The sequence below is a fragment of the Triturus cristatus genome, chromosome 12 (assembly GCF_964204655.1).
Source record: "Triturus cristatus chromosome 12, aTriCri1.1, whole genome shotgun sequence".
In the NCBI taxonomy this organism is placed as follows: domain Eukaryota; kingdom Metazoa; phylum Chordata; class Amphibia; order Caudata; family Salamandridae; genus Triturus; species Triturus cristatus.
In genome coordinates this window covers 7,712,384-7,736,986 of record NC_140595.1, presented here as the reverse complement: position 1 = coordinate 7,736,986, position 24,603 = coordinate 7,712,384, and the positions used below count along the sequence as shown (strand labels likewise).

At 52.0% G+C, this 24,603-nt stretch overlaps 1 protein-coding gene across 4 annotated transcripts in view; it reads left to right on the top strand.

Annotated features, from left to right (window-relative positions):
• Window positions 1-24,603, top strand: part of ARHGAP45 (Rho GTPase activating protein 45) — a 296,938-nt gene that overhangs the window by 103,627 nt on the left and 168,708 nt on the right. For 3 of the 4 annotated variants that reach the window (XM_085638862.1, XM_085638863.1, XM_085638861.1), the window contains exon 2: window positions 20,695-21,034. The exons of the other annotated variant lie outside the window; for it this stretch is intronic. In XM_085638862.1, the coding sequence (XP_085494988.1) occupies window positions 20,695-21,034 (340 nt within the window). The remainder of the gene's footprint in view (window positions 1-20,694; window positions 21,035-24,603) is intronic. 4 annotated transcript variants of the gene reach the window in all.

Below are 24,603 nucleotides of genomic sequence, written 5' to 3'. Positions count from 1 at the left end.
AGTCCACGCGGCACCCCTTTACACTGACCTGCTCCCTGCTGACGAGAGGCAACTACCTCGAAACACGTGTCCAGGGATGGCTAATGCATACACATACTTTTCTACATACATCGTGGCATAGGCGTACTCGCCGTCGCCACTACATCTACCACAGTTCTTTGGGGCAACTTGCTGGTGTGACGAGCAGAGTGCGACCAACTTTTGAATCATCCTAACAAATTAGAACCTTGCTTAGTCAAATAAACTCGTCCATAAACTTTCCTTCCAGCAAATTCAATTACCATCCACTTCAATCCTTCAATGTCAATGGTTTTGCCCCCATAACCCTCTGCTTTAATATCTGGTGTACACCAGGATTTCAAATCGCCCATGTCTCCCCATACTTTAAGGTACATGTCCTTTGATAATAAAGTGTATAAACTGCCAGAGTCAACTAACATCTTCACATTATTCATATCAAAGCTAATAATACTGTGTGGTTTCTCCAATTTATCAGTACTTTCGGTAATAATGTCTATGCCACAAACATTGTTAGAAGAATCATCTCCTAAGATGGAGAAACCATCTACACATAGCATAAACTCTTGAACATTTTCACAAGTGTCATCAATTTCATGCACGTATTGGGTTTTGAAATTGCATACTTTGGCAAGGTGACCTCTTTTCCCACACGCTCTACATATTGCATTTCTAGCCATACACCTGGCGCTGGAAGCAATATGACCTGGTGCACCACAACGGTAGCACTTGAAGACGCGTGTATTGTTTTGTGAAATTGAGTTTCTGGATTGTGCAACATCAGAAGGCTTACCAACAGACTTAGGTTGCACTCTTCCCATGGGTTTTGACGGATTTGGTTTCATTAACACTTGCTTGGTTCTCTAACTCTTTAGAATTTGATGTTTTCTGCACTAAACCCTCTGGGGCGCTTTTAGATACAATTGAATTTGTACATTTATCCATTTCCTTAATCCACAGATCAGTATGTTCTAGTCCCTTTGCTATTTGTACTGCTTCTTCCAATGTGGGGTCTTTAATAAGCAACTTTTCTCTTACTCTTTTATTATTGGTGCATCTAACTATTTGATCACGTATTAACGAATCTGCCAAACCTTCAAAATGACATGTTAATGATAATCCCCTTAACGCAGCAACATAAGTTGCAATATCCTCATCTACCTTTTGTACACAACAAAAGAATTTATGTCTTTCTAACACAGTGTTGATCTTAGAAACGAACCTCTTTTCCAACATTTGCATACTCATGTCATAAACATTTATGGGGTGTCCGTCCCCTACCCCCAAAGAAATCTCGGGAAGATCTTCATAAAGACGACGCCCTTCAACACCCAAATGATGTAGTAAAATGGCTTGTCTACGTATAGGGCCATATTTATCTGCACCTGTTGCTAGGACATAGGTTAAAAATAATTTTTTCCATTCTTTCCAAGGGATAGGCGGATCACCAGGAGTAGGTAAAAAGAAAGGAGGAGCTGCAATGCTCTGGTCACTCATTGTCAATGCTACAGAATATTTAATTCAATTCAGTTAAAGTATGTTGAAAATGCTTGTGGAAATAGTTCTTAATCTCTTTGTGAATGTACTTTTACCTAGAAAGAAAGAGTATGTTAAAGAACCATGAAACAGCAAACTACTCGTATTTAAATCTCTTGTTCTTTGCTTGTAAATATGAGCTTTCTTCCCAATTCAAAATGGCCGCCGCGCATGAACTACGTGGTTCCAATGACGCTCATGCTTGTTTCTGTGGTTGGTTGGGCACAATCTATGACGTGAGGTAGACACGGGCGCTCACGTTCGGAGCTGTTCCAATGACGCTCACGCTTGTTTCTATGGTTGGTTGGATACAATCTATGACGTGAGATGGACACGGGCGCTCACGTTCGGAGCTATGAAAAATGCAGGCAAGCCGTCCGCAGCGTTCGGAGCTTCGAAAGATGCAAGTCAATCTCAACGGTATGAACGTTTATCTTTTGTCAACGCCAGCCAGATTTGCCAATTTACATGTATACCTGATGGAGGCACGCCGAATCACTTGCTTTTATGAGGTGATAAAATTTCGAAATTTGCTACGTTACGACCCTCCACAAGTCAAATTAAAAATTGCACTCCAAAGGTCACAAAGTTCTGAAATTTGCCACGCTTGAATCCACAATAAGAAATGCGTCTTGAGGCAATCGTAGGTTGACACTTACATCCAGCAGTTCACAGGAAGGAAACTTGACCACACTGGCAACGCTTCAGATAACGCGCTCATTTAAAAGTCCACTCATGCTCCATAAATTAGAAAGCTCTTCCAAAATATGCTTGTTGTGAGAATACACTTCTCATTCAAACAGTCCAAGCTAGCTTCACCCGCATTAAAACGCTGGGTTCTTTGTAAATTCGAAATACATACGGGATAAAATCCAGGGGTGGAGGTAGTAGTAATGTGCCCCCTGCGCACACTATCACTCGTCGCCAATGTAAAGATTCATCCAACGCAGCAGTAAGGTTGATGGTCTTTATTATCAGCAGTAGAAAGTAACAGATACCTCCAGCTTGCTTCAGCAGTTTCTTCAGACTAACTTCACTTCATAGGACAACATTCCATCCTAGCAACCAACTTAACATTCTATCTTAAAGAAATCCCCACACTGAGCCTACTGGTACTGTGTCCCCGCACACCCGAGGGTCTGAACCTGTAGGGGCTGTGTCCCCTCACACCTGAGGGCCTGAACCTGCTGGGGCTGTGTCCCCTCACACCCGAGGGCCTGAACCTGCTGGGGCTGTGTCCCCTCACACCCAAAGGCTTGAACCTGCTGGGGCTGTGTACTCTCACACCCGAGGGCCTGGACCTGCTGGGGCTGTGTACTCTCACACCCGAGGGCCTGAACCTGCTGGGGCTGTGTCCCCTCACATCCGAGGGCCTGAACCTGCTGGGGCTGTGTACTCTCACACCCGAGGGCCTGAGCCTGCTGATACTGTATCCCCACACATCTGAGGGCCTGAGCCTGCTGGTACTGTATCCCCATACATCTAAGGGCCTGATCCTGCTGGGGCTGTGTCCCCTCACACCCGAGGGCCTGAACCTGCTGGGGCTGTGTCCCCTCACACCTGAGGCCTGTGTCCCCTCACAACCGAGGGCCGGAACCTGCAGGGGCTGTGTGCCCTCACACTTGAGGCCTGTGTCCCCTCACACCCGAGGGCCTGAACCTGCTGGGGTTGTGTGCCCTCACACCTGAGGCCTGTGTCCCCTCACACCCGAGGGCCGGAACCTGCTGAGGCTGTGTGCCCTCATACCTGAGGCCTGTGTCCCCTCACACCCGAGGGCCTGAACCTGCTGGGGCTGTGTGCCCTCACACCTGAGGCCTGTGTCCCCTCACAAACGAGGGCCTGAACCTGCTGGGGCTGTCTGCCCTCACACCTGAGGCCTGTGTCCTCTTACACCCAAGGGCCTGAACCTGCTGGGGCTGTGTGCCCTCACACCTGAGGCCTGTGTCCCCTCACACCCGAGGGCCGGATCCTGCTGTGGCTGTGTCCTCTCACACCCGAGGGCCGGAACCTGCTGGGGCTGTGTCCCCTCACACCTGAGGTCTGTGTCCCCTCACACCCGAGGGCCTGAACCTGCTGGGGATGTGTGCCCTCACACCTGAGGCCTGTGTCCCCTCACATACGAGGGCCTGAACCTGCTGGGGCTGTGTGCCCTCACACCTGAGGCCTGTGTCCCCTCACACTCAAGGGCCTGAACCTGCTGGGGCTGTGTGCCCTCACACCTGAGGCCTGTGTCCCCTCACACTCAAGGGCCTGAACCTGCTGGGGCTGTGTGCCCTCACACCTGAGGCCTGTGTCCCCTCACACCCGAGGGCCGGATCCTGCTGTGGCTGTGTCCTCTCACACCCGAGGGCCTGAACCTGCTGGGGCTGTGTACTCTCACACCCCTGGGCCTGAACCTGCTGGGGCTCTGTCCTCTCACATCCGAGGGCCTGAACCTGCTGGGGCTGTGTACTCTCACACCCGAGGGCCTGAGCCTGCTGATGCTGTATCCCCACACATCTGAGGGCCTGAGCCTGCTGGTACTGTATCCCCATACACTTGAGGCCTGTGTCCCCTCACAACCGAGGGCCGGAACCTGCTGGGGCTGTGTGCCCTCACACTTGAGGCCTGAGTCCCCTCACACCCGAGGGCCTGAACCTGCTGGGGTTGTGTGCCCTCACACCTGAGGCCTGTGTCCCCTCACACCCGAGGGCCCGAACCAGCTGGGGCTGTGTGCCCTCATACCTGAGGCCTGTGTCCCCTCACACCCGAGGGCCTGAACCTGCTGGGGCTGTGTGCCCTCACACCTGAGGCCTGTGTCCCCTCACATACGAGGGCCTGAACCTGCTGGGGCTGTGTGCCCTCACACCTGAGGCCTGTGTCCCCTTACACCCAAGGGCCTGAACCTGCTGGGGCTGTGTGCCCTCACACCTGAGGCCTGTGTCCCCTCACACCCGAGGGCCGGAACCTGCTGGGGCTGTGTCCCCTACACCTGAGGTCTGTGTCTGCTCACACCCGAAGCCTGTGTCCCCTCATACCTAGGGCCCTGAAACTTATGCCTACTGTGCCTGTGCCCCTCACACTGTACTACTGCTAAACCATTGCTTCTACCTATGCTTTACTACATCCCAGCCATTACTCCTACTCTTCACTGTAGTGCTGCCCAGACAGTACTCCTACATACCCACACTGTACTACTGACTAGCAGTACTCCTATATACCCCATACAGTACTAGTGTCCTGCCGGTACTCCGTTACTACCCCACACCGCTCTACTACCCAGCCAGCACTCCTGCCTACCCCACACCGCACTACTGCGCTCCGGCTAGCAAGTACTTCTACCTGCCTCATACCGCACTAATGCCCAGTCATCATTCCTAACTCCACCACACTACTGCCCATCCAGTACCCATACCTTCCCACAGTGTACTACTACCCTTGTAGCAAGCCAGTACTCCTACCGCATAAAGTACTATTGCCCAGACAGGACTCCTACCTCTCCGCACTGTACCACTGCACTACTGCCCAGCCAGGACTCCTACCTACCCCATACCTTGACCGTGGTAGCGGAAGAGCTCAGGGCCAGAGTGAGAGACTCTTGAGACTGCAGCACTGGGAGAGCTCAGCGTGGTGTCAGTGAGGGAGATCCTTGAGACCGCAGCACTGGGAGAGCTCAGCGTGGTGTCAGTGAGTGAGATCCTTGAGACTGTAGCACTGGGAGAGCTCAGCGTTGTGTCAGTGAGTGAGATCCGTGAGACTGCAGCACTGGGAGAGCTCAGCGTGGTGTCAGTGAGGGAGATCCTTGAGACTGCAGCACTGGGAGAGCTCAGCGTGGTGTCAGTGAGGGAGATCCTTGAGACTGCAGCACTGGGAGAGCTCAGTGTGGTGTCAGTGAGGGAGATCCTTGAGACTGTAGCACTGGGAGAGCTCAGTGTGGTGTCAGTGAGTGAGATCCTTGAGGCCGCAGCACTGGGTGAGCGCAGCGTGGTGTCAGTGAGGGAGATCCTTGAGACTGCAGCACTGGGAGAGCTCAGCGTGGTGTCAGTGAGGGAGATCCTAGAGACTGCAGCACTGGGAGAGCTCAGCGTGGTGTCAGTGAGTGAGATCCTTGAGACCGTAGTACTGGGAGAGCTCAGCGTGGTGTCAGTGAGTGAGATCCTTGAGACTGCAGCAGTGGGAGAGCGCAGCGTGGTGTCAGTGAGTGAGATCTTGAGACCGCAGCACTGGGAGAGCTCAGCGTGGTGTCAGTGAGGGAGATCCTTGAGACCGCAGCACTGGGAGAGCTCAGTGTGGTGTCAGTGAGGGAGATCCTTGAGGCTGCAGCACTGGGAGAGCTCAGCGTGGTGTCAGTGAGGGAGATCCTAGAGACTGCAGCACTGGGAGAGCTCAGCGTGGTGTCAGTGAGTGAGATCCTTGAGACCGTAGTACTGGGAGAGCTCAGCGTGGTGTCAGTGAGTGAGATCCTTGAGACTGCAGCAGTGGGAGAGCGCAGCGTGGTGTCAGTGAGTGAGATCCCTGAGACCGTAGTACTGGGAGAGCTCAGCGTGGTGTCAGTGAGTGAGATCCTTGAGACTGCAGCAGTGGGAGAGCGCAGCGTGGTGTCAGTGAGTGAGATCTTGAGACCGCAGCACTGGGAGAGCTCAGCGTGGTGTCAGTGAGGGAGATCCTTGAGACCGCAGCACTGGGAGAGCGCAGCGTGGTGTCAGTGAGTGAGATCTTTGAGACCGCAGCACTGGGAGAGCTCAGCGTGGTGTCAGTGAGTGAGATCCGTGAGACCGCAGCACTGGTAGAGCTCAGCGTGGTGTCAGTGAGTGAGATCCGTGAGACTGTAGCACTGGGAAACCTCAGCGTGGTGTCAGTGTGGGAGATCCTTGAGACCGCAGCACTGGGAGAGCTCAGCGTGGTGTCAGTGAGTGAGATCCTTGAGACTGCAGCACTGGGAGAGCTCAGCGTGGTGTCAGTGAGGGAGATCCTTGAGACTGCAGCAGTGGGAGAGCGCAGTGTGGTGTCAGTGAGGGAGATCCTTGAGACTGCAGCACTGGGAGAGCTCAGCGTGGTGTCAGTGAGTGAGATCCTTGAGACTGCAGCCATGGGAGAGCGCAGTGTGGTGTCAGTGAGTGAGATCCGTGAGACTGCAGCACTGGGAGAGCTCAGCGTGGTGTCAGTGAGGGAGATCCTTGATACTGCAACACTGGGAGAGCTCAGCGTGGTGTCAGTGAGGGAGATCCTTGAGACTGTAGCACTGGGAGAGCTCAGCGTGGTGTCAGTGAGTGAGATCCTTGAGACTGCAGCAGTGGGAGAGCTCAGAGTGGTGTCATTGAGTGAGATCCTTGAGACTGCAGCACTGGGTGAGCGCAGTGTGGTGTTGGTGAGGGAGATCCTTGAGGCTGCAGCACTGGGAGAGCTCAGCGTGGTGTCAGTGAGGGAGATCCTTGAGACTGTAGCACTGGGAGAGCTCAGCGTGGTGTCAGTGAGTGAGATCCTTGAGGCCGCAGCACTGGGTGAGCGCAGCGTGGTGTCAGTGATGGAGATCCTTGAGACTGCAGCACTGGGAGAGCTCAGCGTGGTGTCAGTGAGGGAGATCCTTGAGACTGCAGCACTGGGAGAGCTCAGCGTGGTGTCAGTGAGTGAGATCCTTGAGACCGTAGTACTGGGAGAGCTCAGCGTGGTGTCAGTGAGTGAGATCTTGAGACCGCAGCACTGGGAGAGCTCAGCGTGGTGTCAGTGAGGGAGATCCTTGAGACCGCAGCACTGGGAGAGCTCAGTGTGGTGTCAGTGAGGGAGATCCTTGAGGCTGCAGCACTGGGAGAGATCAGCGTGGTGTTAGGGAGGGAGATCCTTGAGACCGCAGCACTGGGAGAGCTCAGCGTGGTGTCAGTGAGTGAGATCTGTGAGACCGCAGCACTGGGAGAGCTCAGCGTGGTGTCAGTGAGTGAGATCCGTGAGACCGCAGCACTGGGAGAGCTCAGCGTGGTGTCAGTGAGTGAGATCCGTGAGACTGCAGCAGTGGGAGAGCTCAGCGTGGTGTCAGTGAGTGAGATCCTTGAGACTGCAGCAGTGGGAGAGCGCAGCGTGGTGTCAGTGAGGGAGATCCTTGAGATCCGTGAGACTGTAGCACTGGGAGAGCTCAGCGTGGTGTCAGTGTGGGAGATCCTTGAGACCGCAGCCATGGGAGAGCTCAGCGTGGTGTCAGTGAGTGAGATCCGTGAGACTGCAGCACTGGGAGATCTCAGCGTTGTGTCAGTGAGTGAGATCCTTGAGACTGCAGCACTGGGAGAGCTCAGCGTGGTGTCAGTGAGGGAGATCCTTGAGACTGCAGCACTGGGAGAGCTCAGCGTGGTGTCAGTGAGGGAGATCCTTGAGACTGCAGCACTGGGAGAGCTCAGTGTGGTGTCAGTGAGGGAGATCCTTGAGACTGTAGCACTGGGAGAGCTCAGTGTGGTGTCAGTGAGTGAGATCCTTGAGGCCGCAGCACTGGGTGAGCGCAGCGTGGTGTCAGTGAGGGAGATCCTTGAGACTGCAGCACTGGGAGAGCTCAGCGTGGTGTCAGTGAGGGAGATCCTAGAGACTGCAGCACTGGGAGAGCTCAGCGTGGTGTCAGTGAGTGAGATCCTTGAGACCGTAGTACTGGGAGAGCTCAGCGTGGTGTCAGTGAGTGAGATCCTTGAGACTGCAGCAGTGGGAGAGCGCAGCGTGGTGTCAGTGAGTGAGATCTTGAGACCGCAGCACTGGGAGAGCTCAGCGTGGTGTCAGTGAGGGAGATCCTTGAGACCGCAGCACTGGGAGAGCTCAGTGTGGTGTCAGTGAGGGAGATCCTTGAGGCTGCAGCACTGGGAGAGCTCAGCGTGGTGTCAGTGAGGGAGATCCTAGAGACTGCAGCACTGGGAGAGCTCAGCGTGGTGTCAGTGAGTGAGATCCTTGAGACCGTAGTACTGGGAGAGCTCAGCGTGGTGTCAGTGAGTGAGATCCTTGAGACTGCAGCAGTGGGAGAGCGCAGCGTGGTGTCAGTGAGTGAGATCCCTGAGACCGTAGTACTGGGAGAGCTCAGCGTGGTGTCAGTGAGTGAGATCCTTGAGACTGCAGCAGTGGGAGAGCGCAGCGTGGTGTCAGTGAGTGAGATCTTGAGACCGCAGCACTGGGAGAGCTCAGCGTGGTGTCAGTGAGTGAGATCTTTGAGACCGCAGCACTGGGAGAGCTCAGCGTGGTGTCAGTGAGTGAGATCCGTGAGACCGCAGCACTGGTAGAGCTCAGCGTGGTGTCAGTGAGTGAGATCCGTGAGACTGTAGCACTGGGAAACCTCAGCGTGGTGTCAGTGTGGGAGATCCTTGAGACCGCAGCACTGGGAGAGCTCAGCGTGGTGTCAGTGAGTGAGATCCTTGAGACTGCAGCACTGGGAGAGCTCAGCGTGGTGTCAGTGAGGGAGATCCTTGAGACTGCAGCAGTGGGAGAGCTCAGCGTGGTGTCAGTGAGAGATCCTTGAGGCCGCAGCACTGGGAGAGCTCAGCGTGGTGTCAGTGAGGGAGATCCTTGAGACCGCACCACTGGGAGAGCTCAGCGTGGTGTCAGTGAGGGAGATCCTTGAGACCGCAGCACTGGGAGAGCTCAGCGTGGTGTCAGTGAGGGAGATCCTTGAGACCGCAGCACTGGGAGAGCTCAGCGTGGGGTCAGTGAGTGAGATCCTTGAGACCGCAGCAGTGGGAGAGCTCAGCGTGGTGTCAGTGAGTGAGATCCTTGAGACTGCAGCAGTGGGAGAGCGCAGCGTGGTGTCAGTGAGGGAGATCCTTGAGATCCGTGAGACTGTAGCACTGGGAGAGCTCAGCGTGGTGTCAGTGTGGGAGATCCTTGAGACCGCAGCCATGGGAGAGCTCAGCGTGGTGTCAGTGAGTGAGATCCGTGAGACTGCAGCACTGGGAGATCTCAGCGTGGTGTCAGTGAGTGAGATCCTTGAGACTGCAGCACTGGGAGAGCTCAGCGTGGTGTCAGTGAGGGAGATCCTTGAGACTGCAGCACTGGGAGAGCTCAGCGTGATGTCAGTGAGTGAGATCCTTGAGACTGCAGGCATGGAAGAGCGCAGCGTGGTGTCAGTGAGTGAGATCCGTGAGACTGCAGCACTGGGAGATCTCAGCGTGGTGTCAGTGAGTGAGATCTTGAGACCGCAGCACTGGGAGAGCTCAGCGTGGTGTCAGTGAGTGAGATCCGTGAGACTGCAGCACTGGGAGAGCTCAGCGTGGTGTCAGTGAGGGAGATCCTTGAGACTGCAGCAGTGGGAGAGCTCAGAGTGGTGTCATTGAGTGAGATCCTTGAGACTGCAGCAGTGGGAGAGCGCAGCGTGGTGTCAGTGAGTGAGATCTTGAGACCGCAGCAGTGGGAGAGCGCAGCGTGGTGTCAGTGAGGGAGATCCTTGAGGCCGCAGCACTGGGTGAGCGCAGCGTGGTGTCAGTGAGTGAGATCCTTGAGACCGTAGCACTGGGAGAGCTCAGCGTGGTGTCAGTGAGAGAGACCCGTGAGACCGCAGCACTGGGAGAGCTCAGCGTGGTGTCAGTGAGGGATATCCTTGAGACTGCAGCACTGGGAGAGCTCAGCGTGGTGTCAGTGAGGGAGATCCTTGAGACCGCAGCAATGGGAGAGCTCAGCGTGGTGTCAGTGAGGGAGATCCTTGAGACTGCAGCACTGGGAGAGCTCAGCGTGGTGTCAGTGAGTGAGATCCTTGAGACCGTAGTACTGGGAGAGCTCAGCGTGGTGTCAGTGAGTGAGATCCTTGAGACTGCAGCAGTGGGAGAGCGCAGCGTGGTGTCAGTGAGTGAGATCCTTGAGACCGCAGCACTGGGAGAGCTCAGCGTGGTGTCAGTGAGTGAGATCCTTGAGGCTGCAGCACTGGGAGAGCTCAGCGTGGTGTCAGTGAGGGAGATCCTTGAGACTGCAGCAGTGGGAGAGCGCAGTGTGGTGTCAGTGAGTGAGATCCTTGAGACCGCAGCACTGGGAGAGCTCAGCGTGGTGTCAGTGAGTGAGATGCTTGAGACTGCAGCACTGGGAGAGCTCAGCGTGGTGTCGGTGAGTGAGATCCTTGAGACTGCAGCACTGGGAGAGCTCAGCGGGGTGTCGGTGAGTGAGATCCTTGAGACTGCAGCACTGGGAGAGCTCAGCGTGGTGTCGGTGAGGGAGATCCTTGAGACCGCAGCACTGGGAGAGCTCAGCGTGGTGTCGGTGAGTGAGATCCTTGAGACTGCAGCACTGGGAGAGCTCAGCGGGGTGTCGGTGAGTGAGATCCTTAAGACTGCAGCACTGGGAGAGCTCAGCGTGGTGTCGGTGAGGGAGATCCTTGAGACCGCAGCACTGGGAGAGCTCAGCGTGGTGTCAGTGAGTGAGATGCTTGAGACTGCAGCACTGGGAGAGCTCAGCGTGGTGTCGGTGAGTGAGATCCTTGAGACTGCAGCACTGGGAGAGCTCAGCGGGGTGTCGGTGAGGGAGATCCTTGAGACTGCAGCACTGGGAGAGCTCAGCGGGGTGTCGGTGAGGGAGACCCGTGAGACTGCAGCACTGGGAGAGCTCAGCGTGGTGTCAGTGAGTGAGATCCTTGAGACTGCAGCACTGGGAGAGCTCAGCGTGGTGTCAGTGAGGGAGATCCGTGAGACTGCAGCACTGGGCATGAATAACCTGCTGGTGAGAGGCCGAGGAGACTCAGTCCTGGGGGGCATGGGGGGGTGGGGGCGTGCATAATCCTGCTGTGCGTCGGGCCGGGCGTCGCTGCAGACAGGAGGGTGTGGCCAGCAGGTCACAGATTCCAATGGCAGTGGGTTAGCTCAGTAGGTTAACCCCCCTGCTGCAGAGACTTGTATCCAGGATGTTTGCGAGAGAATCTCGCCCCAGCAGGGTGGCACCGTGAGTTAGTGTGCTCACCGCAGACGCAGCTGTGCAACATGCACATCACAGGTACCCATCCGTCGTAGTCACTCCGGAGTGAATGCCTGGTGAAGGAATATCTGTATGGGCACTGGACTACAGGGGTAGCTCAGGGGGTCGATGCACCGGCTTCAGAGGCACTTGTGCCTTTCATCCTTCTGAAGATGATAACATGAATACGGTTGAGTTGGCCAGTGTTACCATCTGTCATAGCCTCCAAGAGCCGGTGTAGGCTTCCAGCAGAGATTTGAACCTGCGGCCTGCAGATTACAGACAGACCTCTGCAGCCGCAGGGGCACTCACCGCCGAGAGGGCTCTGCAGCCGCAGGGGCACTCACCGCCGAGAGGCCTCTGCAGCAGCAGGGGCACTCACCGCCGAGAGGGCTCTGCAGCAGCAGGGGCACTCACCGCCGAGAGGGCTCTGCAGCCGCAGGGGCACTCACCGCCGAGAGGCCTCTGCAGCCGCAGGGGCACTCACCGCCGAGAGGGCTCTGCAGCAGCAGGGGCACTCACCGCCGAGAGGCCTCTGCAGCCGCAGGGGCACTCACCGCCGAGAGGGCTCTGCAGCCGCAGGGGCACTCACCGCCGAGAGGGCTCTGCAGCCGCAGGGGCACTCACCGCCGAGAGGCCTCTGCAGCAGCAGGGGCACACCGCCGAGAGGGCTCTGCAGCAGCAGGGGCACTCACCGCCGAGAGGCCTCTGCAGCAGCAGGGGCACTCACTGCCGAGAGGGCTCTGCAGCCGCAGGGGCACTCACCGCCGAGAGGCCTCTGCAGCAGCAGGGGCACTCACCGCCGAGAGGGCTCTGCAGCCGCAGGGGCACTCACTGCCGAGAGCGCTCTGCAGCCGCAGGGGCATTCACCGCCGAGAGGGCTCTGCAGCCGCAGGGGCACTCAGCGCCGAGAGGGCTCTGCAGCTCCGGCTTTTACCAGAGCTATTCATGGATGGCGCATCTTTGATGCTGAAAATCACACTTCTTGCATCTCGAGTCATCCCTTAGGCCTTGCAGCAGTCCTGCGAAACTCACTCACTGCTTCCTTTGGGCAGCGCCTTCAAGCAGTTGTGACCCGGATCTTTTACGCAGGCTCCGAGTCCCGCGTTTGACCTATTGGCGTTGAATTGTTATTTGCAACCCCAATAGCTCAAACTTTCAGTAATACGAGACCTATTGCATTGCAAATGCTTGTTTTTAGGTAGGCGGGCCTGATGTAGAGTAAGTACAAACACAGAGATGGGAAAAGGAAAGAAGTAAACACGACTATTCGCTTACGCGTCACTGTAGTCAAACTATTTCAGAATGAAATATATTGCACAATGCTTTTTAAAATGAACACTTTTGGCTAAAAGTCGGGCTTCGCTTTCCTAAACATGTTGTCTAGGGCGCACATGAACATTAACCGTATCTAAACTCCCTCCACACACTTGAAACACACGTGTGATTGACCAACTCTCACCTGTGTATATAGTGAGCGATACACGCCCCCAGCAGAATAAGCTGTGGTGGGGACGGTGTCAGGGGAAGCAAAGAAGGGGTGTGATGAGGTGGTAACGTGAGGGTAACTCCTGCAAGAACGAGACGACCGGGCACCGAGAACCCCAAGGCCGATGATGCCTAGCGACCATAGGGCAACTGGATCCAGCATGGCGCCACATAAGAGGCGATACCCACTAACACCGGGCACGCCAACAGCAACAGCTAGCAGCGGCTTTCCATCTACAGCTTGCAATGCGGCCTCTAACATTTGGGAAGACATTCCGAGCACGAGCGTGGGAAGTTAGCCCTTGTAAAGGCATTTACGTGTTACGGCACTGGTTACCGTGCACAATAACGACCTGAAACAAGGAAGGGTCAAGCAGCGATTAGGGAGGTGGTGGGGGAGGAGGAATTAAGCTACAAAGTAGAAGGGTGCCAGGAGATGGAGAACCGCACAGGTGCCCTCAGAAAACAGCGCCGTGCTGAGAAAAAATGCACAACAAGCTTGGCATGCCGCACTTTACTAAAAAAAAATATAATTTTAAAAAAAAGGATTTGGGCAAGCCGCGCTATAAAAGTCCACGGCCACAATATGTGCTGTATAAAGAAATATGTAAAAAAAATAAATAAAGGAATTGGGAACGTCGCGCTATAAGAAAGTCACGCAGCCGCCATTATTGAAGCTCCAACCCGGTATGCCAGGGTGCTTCAAAAAGAAGATAGTGCTCACAACCGGTAAATAACAGATCCTGAGTAACAACACATGTAAGAGGGGCAGTCCTTATGGGAGGGTCCAACGGGAGAAAAGGAAGTACTAAGGAAGGACTAGGAAAGAGATTACCCAAAGAAACAAAAGCCTTTGGAAAAGACAGTCAAAGGAGCCAATTAAAAACATGGGCGGGGCTAAATGCCCATATTCTGAATACAGCATGTCTGGAAGAGACAGCGCAAGCGCTGCCTAGGCGAGGCCTAAAACCACATGTTCAGGAGACCAGTTTGAATTTTGATGTGCATGACTAACACTGCACTGAGCAGGGGCCCTTGATGGTTTCACTGCAAGACTTGACCTTGTTTGTTGCCGGAGAACGCGGATATTCCATGAAACACATGTTGGCAACTGAAGACGACAAATCTGTAACATGGATATTTTCACGTTGGAAGAGTGAGCACGAACCCTCTTCCACATTTTAAATACCGATGGACGAAATAAAATTATTAATACCTGTTGTTGGTTGATGCCAAGGCAGAGTGCATCTCACATCACCTCCTAAATGTACCATTTTGGATTGTTTGACTGGTTGAGCATGCATGTGCCTTTTGATTTTTTTTTAAAAAAGGCCATCACTATTATTAGTGTATCAGGTGCACTGGCACTGGGGCAATGGTGTCAGGGGCCACTGCACCCCAATAATGAGTGTGGTACTAGCACAAAGGGGTGGGAATCCATTTTCCCTGTTAGCATTCAGGTCCACATCACATAGTGCATGTATCTTCCCTATTTTTCAAAACAAATCGGCAGACAGTCTGCTTTGGGTCTTGGGCCTAGAAATAATGGGCAGTGGAATGGGCAAAGGAGTAAGCATCATTGGTGCAGCAGGTGCAGTGGCACCAGGAACCAGGGGTGTGAGGTCCCAACTAAACCCCTATTATGGCTGCTTTACTCATTACTTTCTTACATTAGGGCTCAGTGCTCCCTTGCTGTGCCAGAGCTGGTTTCGGCATCGGACCAATAACCCAAGAAAGGGGATCCCTGGAGCAGAGGAGACGCCGTCACATCAGGCTTCAGGGAGATGGCAGAAAGGAGGAAGGGGCGGGGACTTTAAAAGAGGGCTGGGCAGGCTTCCAGCTCCGCAAGGCAGCGGCTCTCATTAGTGCAGCAAGCGAAGTGGCACTGGGGCCCCGGAGTGTGGAGGGCCCACTGCATCACATTTAAGACTGTCATACTTTACAATAAGGCATGGGGGAGCACACGTGGGCACTCAGTTGTACTGAAAGGGACAGTCTGTTTCAAGAATGGAGTGATGGCCAGATGTGCTGGGGAAGGGGTGAAAGGCGGAGGGAACAGCCTACTATTCAGGGCCGCAGCTATCATTAGTGCAGACGGGGCAGTAGCATTAGAGCCCAAGAGTAGGAGGACCTCAGTTAATGGGAGTAGTGTTTTTTGTCTAGTTCAGTTTTTTGTGTGTTTGCTCCTTCACACGTCTCATATTTAGTGTGGAGTATGACTGAGCTACTGACAAAGTGCAACCTGATATCTCATGAGCCCCACCCCTGGCGCTCCATCCTACCCCTCCCACTCAACCAAGACCTTCCATAAAGTTTTGGAGGGGGGCCGACTTCAAAATATTTTGGGTGGGGGAAAGATCAGAGCAAACAAGTTTGAAGACCTCTGCCTTAGAGGGTGACTAGGGCGACAAGGTGGTGCGGCACCGGGCAATATTCTTAGTTTACCTATATTTTGTAAAAAAATAAAATATATATAATCTACTGGCGGTCGCCAGTAGATGGTTATAGTTAGGACCGAGTTCCCATAGGAAATCTGAAAATTCTATTTTGAATAACTTTGGCGCCGGTTGACGAATCCTCGCGAAATTTTCAAAACTAATGGGGCGCTCCGCTCAGCTCCTACCCTGAAAGCCTCGGGGTGATTCGTCAAGCGGGGGGCTGAGAAAAAAGGGGGTCCCAAAACGCGTTTTCCCCATGCATTTTCCCATAGGACTTTTAGTCGAAGGTACAGCCCGAACGGCTGAACAGAATTACTTGAAATTTGGCAAAGAGGTAGTCCTCAGGTCAGGGATGTGCCTTTTGCATATATGGTGTCAATCTGTTCAGTAGTTCCTGAGAAAATTGCAGTTAAAAGTACATAAATATCTTTATACGTGCACCCTGCGCGCACGGTGCGCGCACCGTGCCGTGCGCCAGCGTAATTCTGATTGGTGGTTAGATGTCAGTCAACATTCGAATCGGTCGAAATAAGGAAGTGTCGGATGCCATTTTGTGTGTGGCAGTGAAAAAGAAAGGTGGAGAACGTGAAAAGGGGGCAGGGTAGAGAGTTCCTGACCCCCTAGCCTTTGTCAGGGGGTCCCTGATGGACCCGAAGGGTGAAAAAAACATTTTATTTTTTTTCAAAAAATCGCGGGGTGCGGGCACGGTGCGCGCACGGTGAAAAACCCTTAAAAAAAAAAAACATTTTAAACAAGTCATTCCATATTACAGGATACAGTCAATCTATAACTATATAAATAGGTAGTTTATTGTAAAATAAATATATAAAAAATATAATAATACATACATAAATTAGCATTTAAAAAACCTTACAAATTCACTTAAAAAACCATAGGTTTCACACACGTTATAGTTAGGAATTAGCATTTAAAAAACCTTGCAAATTCACTGCAAATACCATAGGTTTCACACATGTTATAGTTAGCTGGACATTTCACTCGTAAAAAAACATCGAAATTCCCCCATTATAGTTAGTTCAGCTAAATATAACTCGCGCGACCGCAATCCACTGCTGATGACGTCACATATTACATCACTCATGACATGGTCAGTGATATCACTCATGACATCACTCATGACATCTCAAATGGCATCACTGATTACATCACTGATGACATCATCCAGTGAATATGTGTCTTTCTGAAAAATAAATATTTTTTATATATGTATATCTAATGGTTAATGGAAAAATAAATGGGTAAATAAGTGTCTAAATGGATGGTTTTTTTGTAAAATTAATTGTATAACTGACTTATTAACAGTATCTTAGTGAATACAGTGATGTAATATGTGACGTCATCAACAGTGGATTGCGGTCGCGCGAGTTATATTTAGCTGAACTAACTATAACGGGGGAATTTCAATGGTTTTTTACGAGTGAAATGTCCGCTTTGATGTTTGATCGCAATCGCGATCACTTTCACTTTCGCGGCCGCACAGCCGCTTTGATGTTCTCTGTTAGCCAATGCTTGTTAAATATGCAGATTCCCCTCAACATCTTTACAAGTACTTTTAGAAAGCAGTACTTTGCCGTGCAAGCTTCTTCCGTCTATCGGACTGGATTTAACCAGCCCCATGCATGATTTATTGCATGTTCTGCTAGCAACAAAACAATTTCAGGTTTTCTTTGAAAGTCGTCTTTTAGTTCAAATAGTCTTGGAGTGCAAGTGGACACTTTCTTGTTGTCAATAGTTTATAATTTTACACACTTTTCCTGACTTTTGCATCTACGTCACGTTTACTGGTTCTTTAATGTAACTTGAACCTTTCGTGTTGGTTCTCCTGCATTTGTGGACAGTAGTTTCAGGTTTTAACATTTTCCAGCATTCCGCCCCTCATATGGAACAGGAGTTTGGTCTGATTCTATGTGTCTCCCTTTTCCACAGCTCCCCTGCAGATTACCTTTTTAGTTCCGTTCAATTATCAAACAGAGACAAATATGACAGAATAGGAATAATCCAGGCAATAACCAGGCATACGTTCCAAGATACTCCTGTCCTCGGTACATCATGAGGTAATTCCTGCCTTGAACGAGTTCCTTTGACTAAAACATAATCTGCCAGAACCACTCTTGGAAAAGAAATCCAGTTTAGAAGCGTTTCCAGATTGATCGAAAACTGCCTCCAGGACGTGGCCCCTCCCTCTCCCTCCCAGAGAAACCAAACCAGCTGTCTAGAAACCAGGAACTTCCAGTGCTGCCAGCAAAGACAGGAGAGGGACATCATCTCAATAAATTCCAATTTAAACGCTCAATAACATGTTCCTTTCAAAATCAGGGTAACGGCCCACAGCTGTGACCCTCATCTTGCCCTTCCTCGTTGGAACCCTTTGATCACTCAGACTGTTGGCCTCCCAGGCAAAAAAGGTGACCGGGACTTGCTTCTGCATTCTGAAATGGGAGTCCAAAACCCAAGTACTGGATGGCCACTCATATTTTTCAGGGTGGGCTGGTGGATAACTTACCCTTACAAGTAAAAGGCCTGTAAGGGGGGGGGGGGGCCGCATGGGCTGGAAGTTCATGCTCCCGGATATTGGTTGGTAATAATGTGTGTGAATGTACTAAGTTGATGCTATGAAAACAATAAAAATGTTTCAACAAAAAAAAAAACAAGTAAAAGGCCTGTATCACTAAACAAAAGTCTGTTGCTGATGTCTCTAGCTTGCAAAAGATGGCAGTTAACTCCCTAGACTGTGGGTGGCGTTACACATTTAGTGCATGTCGACAGGGCAGCAAACTGGGCAGGCCTGAGTGGGTAAAACATTAGCAATAGCTAACTTATACTTCCCATCCATGAGAGTACTTTCAACCTTCGACATGACTTAATATTGTAAATCTGTGTGTCAGACTGCCGTCCCATCCTCATGTCAGTTTATTACTTGTCGCGAGTTTCCAGTCACCCTGTGGAACAAGTGGTAATATGGAGCCCAAAAAAGGAACTTATTCATACATTTTCGTTTTAACTTGCGGACTAGATTTGCAGTTAAATAATTTGATACTATTCAAATTAATTTCTGTATGAGTAAATTAAAGATGGTTATGGAACGCAATATCTTTTGGTCAAAACGTAGTTTCATGAGTGATTTTCGAAGAAATTCGAATTTTTATGTAATACTAGCCTTATTTTTTTAATTAAATTATGCATATTTTGCCTACATGGAGACTGTTACACAACTATATGTACACATTATAATTACCATCACAAACATTGTACTTAATCAAATACACAAAAATACAAAGTATTTTAACTGCAGACAAACTCAAATGAAAGCAGGTGGGTTTTGTTTGCCTCAAAAACCCGGAATCTGAAGGCACGTGAACCCTGCGTGCAAACTGCGCCAGGTCTCAGAGGCATAGATTTTAGAAAGTAAACGCTATACTTCACAAATATTTTGGAGATCGGCGCTTAACATCTGAAGCGCTGCGTCAACCGCTGTAGTGTCTTCTTCAGGGGGATTAGATCTCAGAATATCAAACAAGAGTTTATGGCACTCAATTCCCCAGTCGTGTGGCATTCCAGAGCTTTTAGTTACTCCGGATGAGTGTTTCAATGTTTCCAAATTGGACCTTACTTTTATTTGTATTTGTGTAGCTGTCTGGTTAGTAGACTATGTTTAAAGAGGTGGTGACTTTTGTTGATAGTTGATAAAGCTGGCGGCAGTACTAAATGGCTTGTGTAGTTCCTTGTTGGTACAAGCACTTATTGCCTGGCAACTGTTTGCACAATAGGTAACCACAATAGCTACTTCATTGCATTTTTGGGCGTTCTCTAGGCCTGTGTTCAGAGTTCTTTTTTAATGCATGCTTGGGTATGGTGGTGTTTTGTTTATCTTGGTGGGTTTTGATGTGAGCACATTTCCAATCAGCCATAATACATCTCTGTGCTTTATTGTTTATATATGTGGTGTTCTGGATAATAGGTTCTGAATTGAATGCTGTGTTTAATTATTTTTTTCCGTCATAGTTTTATATAGCGCAAACTTGACCCGAAGGTATCAGAGCGCTTTACATGAGCACCAGTTGCATTCATTTTTGTTAGGCACGGTGAGGCTAAGTGATTTGCCCAGAACCACAGGATGTTCAGCGTCATTGCCGAGACTCTAACCCGGTTCCCCAGATTTGAGATCGACAGCCCTAGCCGTTAGGCTACATCCTCTCTGATGTGTTTTGCGCATTCTTCATTCAATTGAGTGAGATCTTACTTGTATGTGTAAGTATGTTTGTGCACACGTTTGACTGCCTATCCTTCTTTGTGCATATGTTTTACTGTGCGTGCATGACTTTCTGTGTTTGCTTACCTTTGTGGGTGAATGCGCTCATGTATGTGTGGCAGTATGTGCATGGCTAAATACTTTTGTGTGTTCGCGTGAGGGCAAGTGTATGAGTTTCTTTTGCTGCATGCGTGTGACTATCTGCGTGCTCAGGATCTCCAAGGGAGTTTTGATCATTTTCATCTTTCTCTATTTCACACGCCATGTCTGTGTGCTTTTCTGTATGATATGTGTATCTCTGCATGTTTTATGCACGGTTGTGTGTGTGTTCATGGGCAGCACTCTCCTTGCTTGTGTGAGCTTATGTGCATGTGAGAGGGTGTTTTTGTGTGCCTGTCAATTTGCCCGTATTTTATTGAGTGTATTTTTGTCTGCGCTTGAATGCTTGTCTGCATGTGTGTGTGTCTTTGTGTGTGCTCCTTTGTGTTCATGTGTATGTGTCCTCTTTCCTGTGCATGAGTGTGTCTGGTCTATCTATATTATATATATATATCTATAGTGCTTTCAGTGAGCCAGTCAAGACTCTCTCTACACACCTCCCTCTACTCACCTCTCTCCACACACCTCTCTCTCTCTCTCTCTCTACCTCTAAGTGGCAGCCGGAGCCTGATAGCACTGCTTGTCCTTTAAAAAAAACAACCACATTGGCATAGCCAATAGGTCTCGCCTTTGGGGCCTTATAAGTGTTTAACCATGCAACAGTTAATGTTGTTGCACCAAGGATATTGTGCTGCATAACTAAATACTTATAAGGTCGTAAAAGCGAGACCTATTGGCTATGCCAATGCTTGTTGATTTTTGTGGCTGTCTGCCGCCACGGCTGGCACCGACGCTTTGGGCAGGGGAACGGCGTTAACGGCAGTACAATTTGTAAGTAATATATATATACATATAAAAAAAGAATTCAAGAAACGCAAAGATTCATGGGACTAAGTTATGATGCTCAGCGGATCTCTGTATTCCTAGTCTCTAGTGCTGAAAGGTTAAAGTTTCCCCCTTTCTTCTGTCCCTCAGGAACTTCCTCGCAAAGATGGCTCTGATTCGCTGGCGTCCCAAACCCCAGGCCAGGCTGAGCTCTCCGCTCCAGCTGTCACCAAGCTCAGCAGCTCGCCCAGCTCGTCCGGTACACTCAAGCGGCCCACAAGCCTCAGCCGCCATGCTAGTGCCGCTGGCATCCCACTCGCCTCCCCAAACCACTGGAGCGCCACCAGGAGCCACAAACCGGTGGGCCACAGCCCCCTGGACAGCGGAGAGGGGCCCTTCATCGAGCCAGAGGACATCTCGCAGCTCCTGGCCGACGTGGGGCAGTTTGCAGAGCGACTTGAGAAGCTGCGGGACGTGGTGCTGGCTGATGGTAAGACTTTAATTCGACAATGCAGTGGTCTGTAAACAAAGAGTAACTCGTAGGAAACTACCAGAAGGCTCTATGTGCAACACTCCCATGTGGATGACCAGCAGGCTCCAGGTAGTGCAGAAACCAGCAGCTCCAGGGCCTTGAAGAGTCTCTGCCTAAGGCTTCTAAAACCTGCTTGAATGGTCTGGAGTGATCCCCAGAGATCCACAATATGGTCTGTGTTTCCTCCATGAGGACAGTTGAACAAATGCAGAAACTGTAACAAAGCCAGTTAAAGAAGGGAGGAGAGAAAGACCCTTGAGGGACTCAAGCAAGAAGAAAGAACCCCCTGGGGCACTCTAGGAAGGGAGGAGAGCGGGACCCCTGGGGGACTTCGATAGAGATCCAAAAAGAAAGGCAGCCCGGAAGACTATAGTAAGAAAGGCGAGTTAAGAGGGACCCCAGGGGGACTCTAGCAAGCGAAGCAAGATAAAAGAGGGACCCCTGGGGGACATTAGCAAGGGGATTGAGAGAGAGAGAGAGAGCCACCTGGGGACTCCGTGAGAGATGCAAGAGGAAATGCACCCCAGGAGACTCTAGTAAGAAAGGCGAGTTAAGAGAGACCCCAGGGGGACTACAGCAAGCGAAGCAAGATGAAAGGGACCCCTGGGGCACTCTAGAGAGCTGGAACCCAGGGTGACTTCACAAGATATTCAAGATGAAAGGCACCCCACAAGCCTCTAGTAAGAAAGGCGAGTTAAGAGGGGCCCCAGGAGGACTCTAGCAAGCGAAGCAAGATGCAAAGGACCCCTGGGGCACTCTAGAGAGCTGGAACCCAGGGTGACTTCACAAGTTTTTCAAGATGAAAGGCAACCACACAAGACTCTAGCAAGAAAGGTGAGTTAAGAGGGACCCCAGGGGGACTCGAGCAAGCGAAGCAAGATGAAAGGGACCCCTGGGGCACTCTAGAGGGTTTGACCCCAGGGTGACTTCACAAAATATTCAAGATGAAAGGCAGCCCGGGAGACTCTAGTAAGAAAGGTGAGTTAAGAGGGACCCCAGGGGGACTCTAGCAATCGAAGCAAGATGAAAGGGACCCCTGGGGCACTCTTGGAAGAGAGGAGAGCAGGACCAACTGATCCGCGCCACCAAGAAAACGGCTTTCAAGAACCGACTGGACAACAACGCACACAACTGCAGGGAACTCGTCAACATCGTGAAAGAGCTCTCCAACCCCAACGCCGGAAACAACGACATCACCCCATCGCAAGACCTCTGCAACTCCCTCGCCTCCTACTTCCACAACAAGATCACGGACATACACAACAGCTTCAGCACTCACCGACCCACGCCACGACCACAGCAATGCCGCCCACCACCACCCTCCGAGCCTGGACTCCGATCAGCACCGAAGACACCATCCGCATGATGAACTCCGTCCACTCCGGATCTCCAACCGACCCCTGCCCTCACCACGTCTTAAACAAAGCCGACGCTGTCATCGCACCCCACCTGCGGGACATCATCAACACCTCCTTCGACACCGCCACCTTCCCCGAGAGCTGGAAGCACGCCGAACTGAGCGCTCTACTCAAGAAACCCACAGCAGACCCCACCGAACTCAAGAATTACCGCCCCATCTCGCTACTCCCGTTTCCAGCCAAAGTCATCGAGAAGACCGTCAACAAACAGCTGGCCGCCTTCCTCGAGACGAACGGATCCCTCGACCCCTCACAGTCCGGCTTCCGAGCCAACCACAGCACCGAGACCGCCCTCATCGCCGCCACCGACGACATCCGAGCCCTGATGGACAACAGAGAGACAGCGGCCCTCATCCTCCTAGACCTCTCCGCAGCTTTCGACACGGTCTGCCACCGCACCCTAGTGCAGCGCCTCGGCAACGTCGGAATCCAGGAGAAGGCACTGGAATGGATCGTCTCCTTCCTCGACGGAAGAACGCAGAGAGTCCGCCTACCACCGTACAAGTCAGAGGCAACCGAAGTCATCTGCGGCGTCCCTCAAGGATCCTCGCTGAGCCCTACCCTCTTCAACGTCTACATGTGCCCCCTCGCGGCCATCGCACGTCAAAACAACCTCAACATAATCTCCTACGCCGACGACACCCAGCTGATCCTCTCCCTGACCAACGACCCCGCCGCCGCCAGAGCCAACCTGCACGAAGGGATGAAAGAGGTAGCCGAGTGGATGACAACCAGCCGCCTGAAACTGAACTCAGACAAGACGGAGGTCCTCATCCTGGGCTCCTCGCCCTCCGCCTGGGACGACTCCTGGTGGCCCCCCGCCCTGGGCACCGCACCCAAACCGACGAACCACGCACGCAACCTGGGCTTCATCCTGGACTCCTCCCTCTCCATGACCAGGCAAGTCAACGCCGTCTCCTCGTCATGCTTCAACATCCTGCGCATGCTTCGGAAGATCTTCTGGTGGATCCCCACGGAGACCAGGAAGACCGTCACCCAGGCCCTCGTCACCAGCCGACTGGACTACGGCAACGCCCTCTACGCCGGAACCACCGCCAAGCTCCAGAAGAGACTCCAGCGGATCCAGAACACCTCAGCCAGACTCATCCTCGACGTCCCACGAAACAGCCACATCTCCGGACACCTGAGAGACCTGCACTGGCTCCCCGTCAACAAAAGAATCACCTTCCGGCTCCTCACCCACGCACACAAAGCCCTACACGAGCAAGGCCCGAGCTACCTCAACAACCGCATCAACTTCTACGCTCCCAAACGCCACCTCCGATCAGCCAGCCACGCCCTCGCCGCCGTCCCACGCATCCGGAGAGCGACAACAGGAGGAAGGTCCTTCTCCTACCTGGCCGCCAAGACCTGGAACTCCCTCCCGGCCGACCTGCGCCTTACCCAAGACCACCTCTCCTTCAGGAAGAAGCTCAAGACCTGGCTGTTCGAGCAGTAACGGCACCCCCCCCCCCCTAGCGCCTTGAGACCCTATGGGTAGGTAGTGCGCTCTATAAATGTCTTTGATTGATTGATTGATTGATTGATTGATTGATTGATTGATTGACCCCAGGGGGACTTCGTGAGAGATGCAGGATGAAAGGCACCCCACACGACTCTAGTAAGAAAGGCGAGTTAAGATAGACCCCAGGGGGACTCTAGTTAGCGAAGCAAGATGAAAGGTGCCCCTTGGGGCACTCTAGAGAGCTGGACCCCAGGGTGACTTCACAAGATACTCAAGATGAAAGGCAGCCTGGGAGACTAGGAAGAAAGGGGAGTTAAGAGGGACCCCAGGGGGACTCTAGCAAGCGAAGCAAGATGAAAGGGTCCCCTGGGGCACTCTTGGAAGAGAGGAGAGCTGGACCGAAGGGGGACTTCACAAGATATGCAAGATGAAAGGCAGCCCGGGAGACTCTAGTAAGAAAGGCGAGTTAAGAGGGTCCCCATTGGGAGTCTAGCAAGCAAAGCAAGATGAAAGGGAACCCTGTGGGATGCTCGCAAGGAAACCGATAGAGACATCTGGGAGACTCCGTGAGACATTTACAATGAAGGGTACCCCGGGATACTTTTGCTGGAAAGTGGATTCTTGCAAGAAATGTGATACAAACG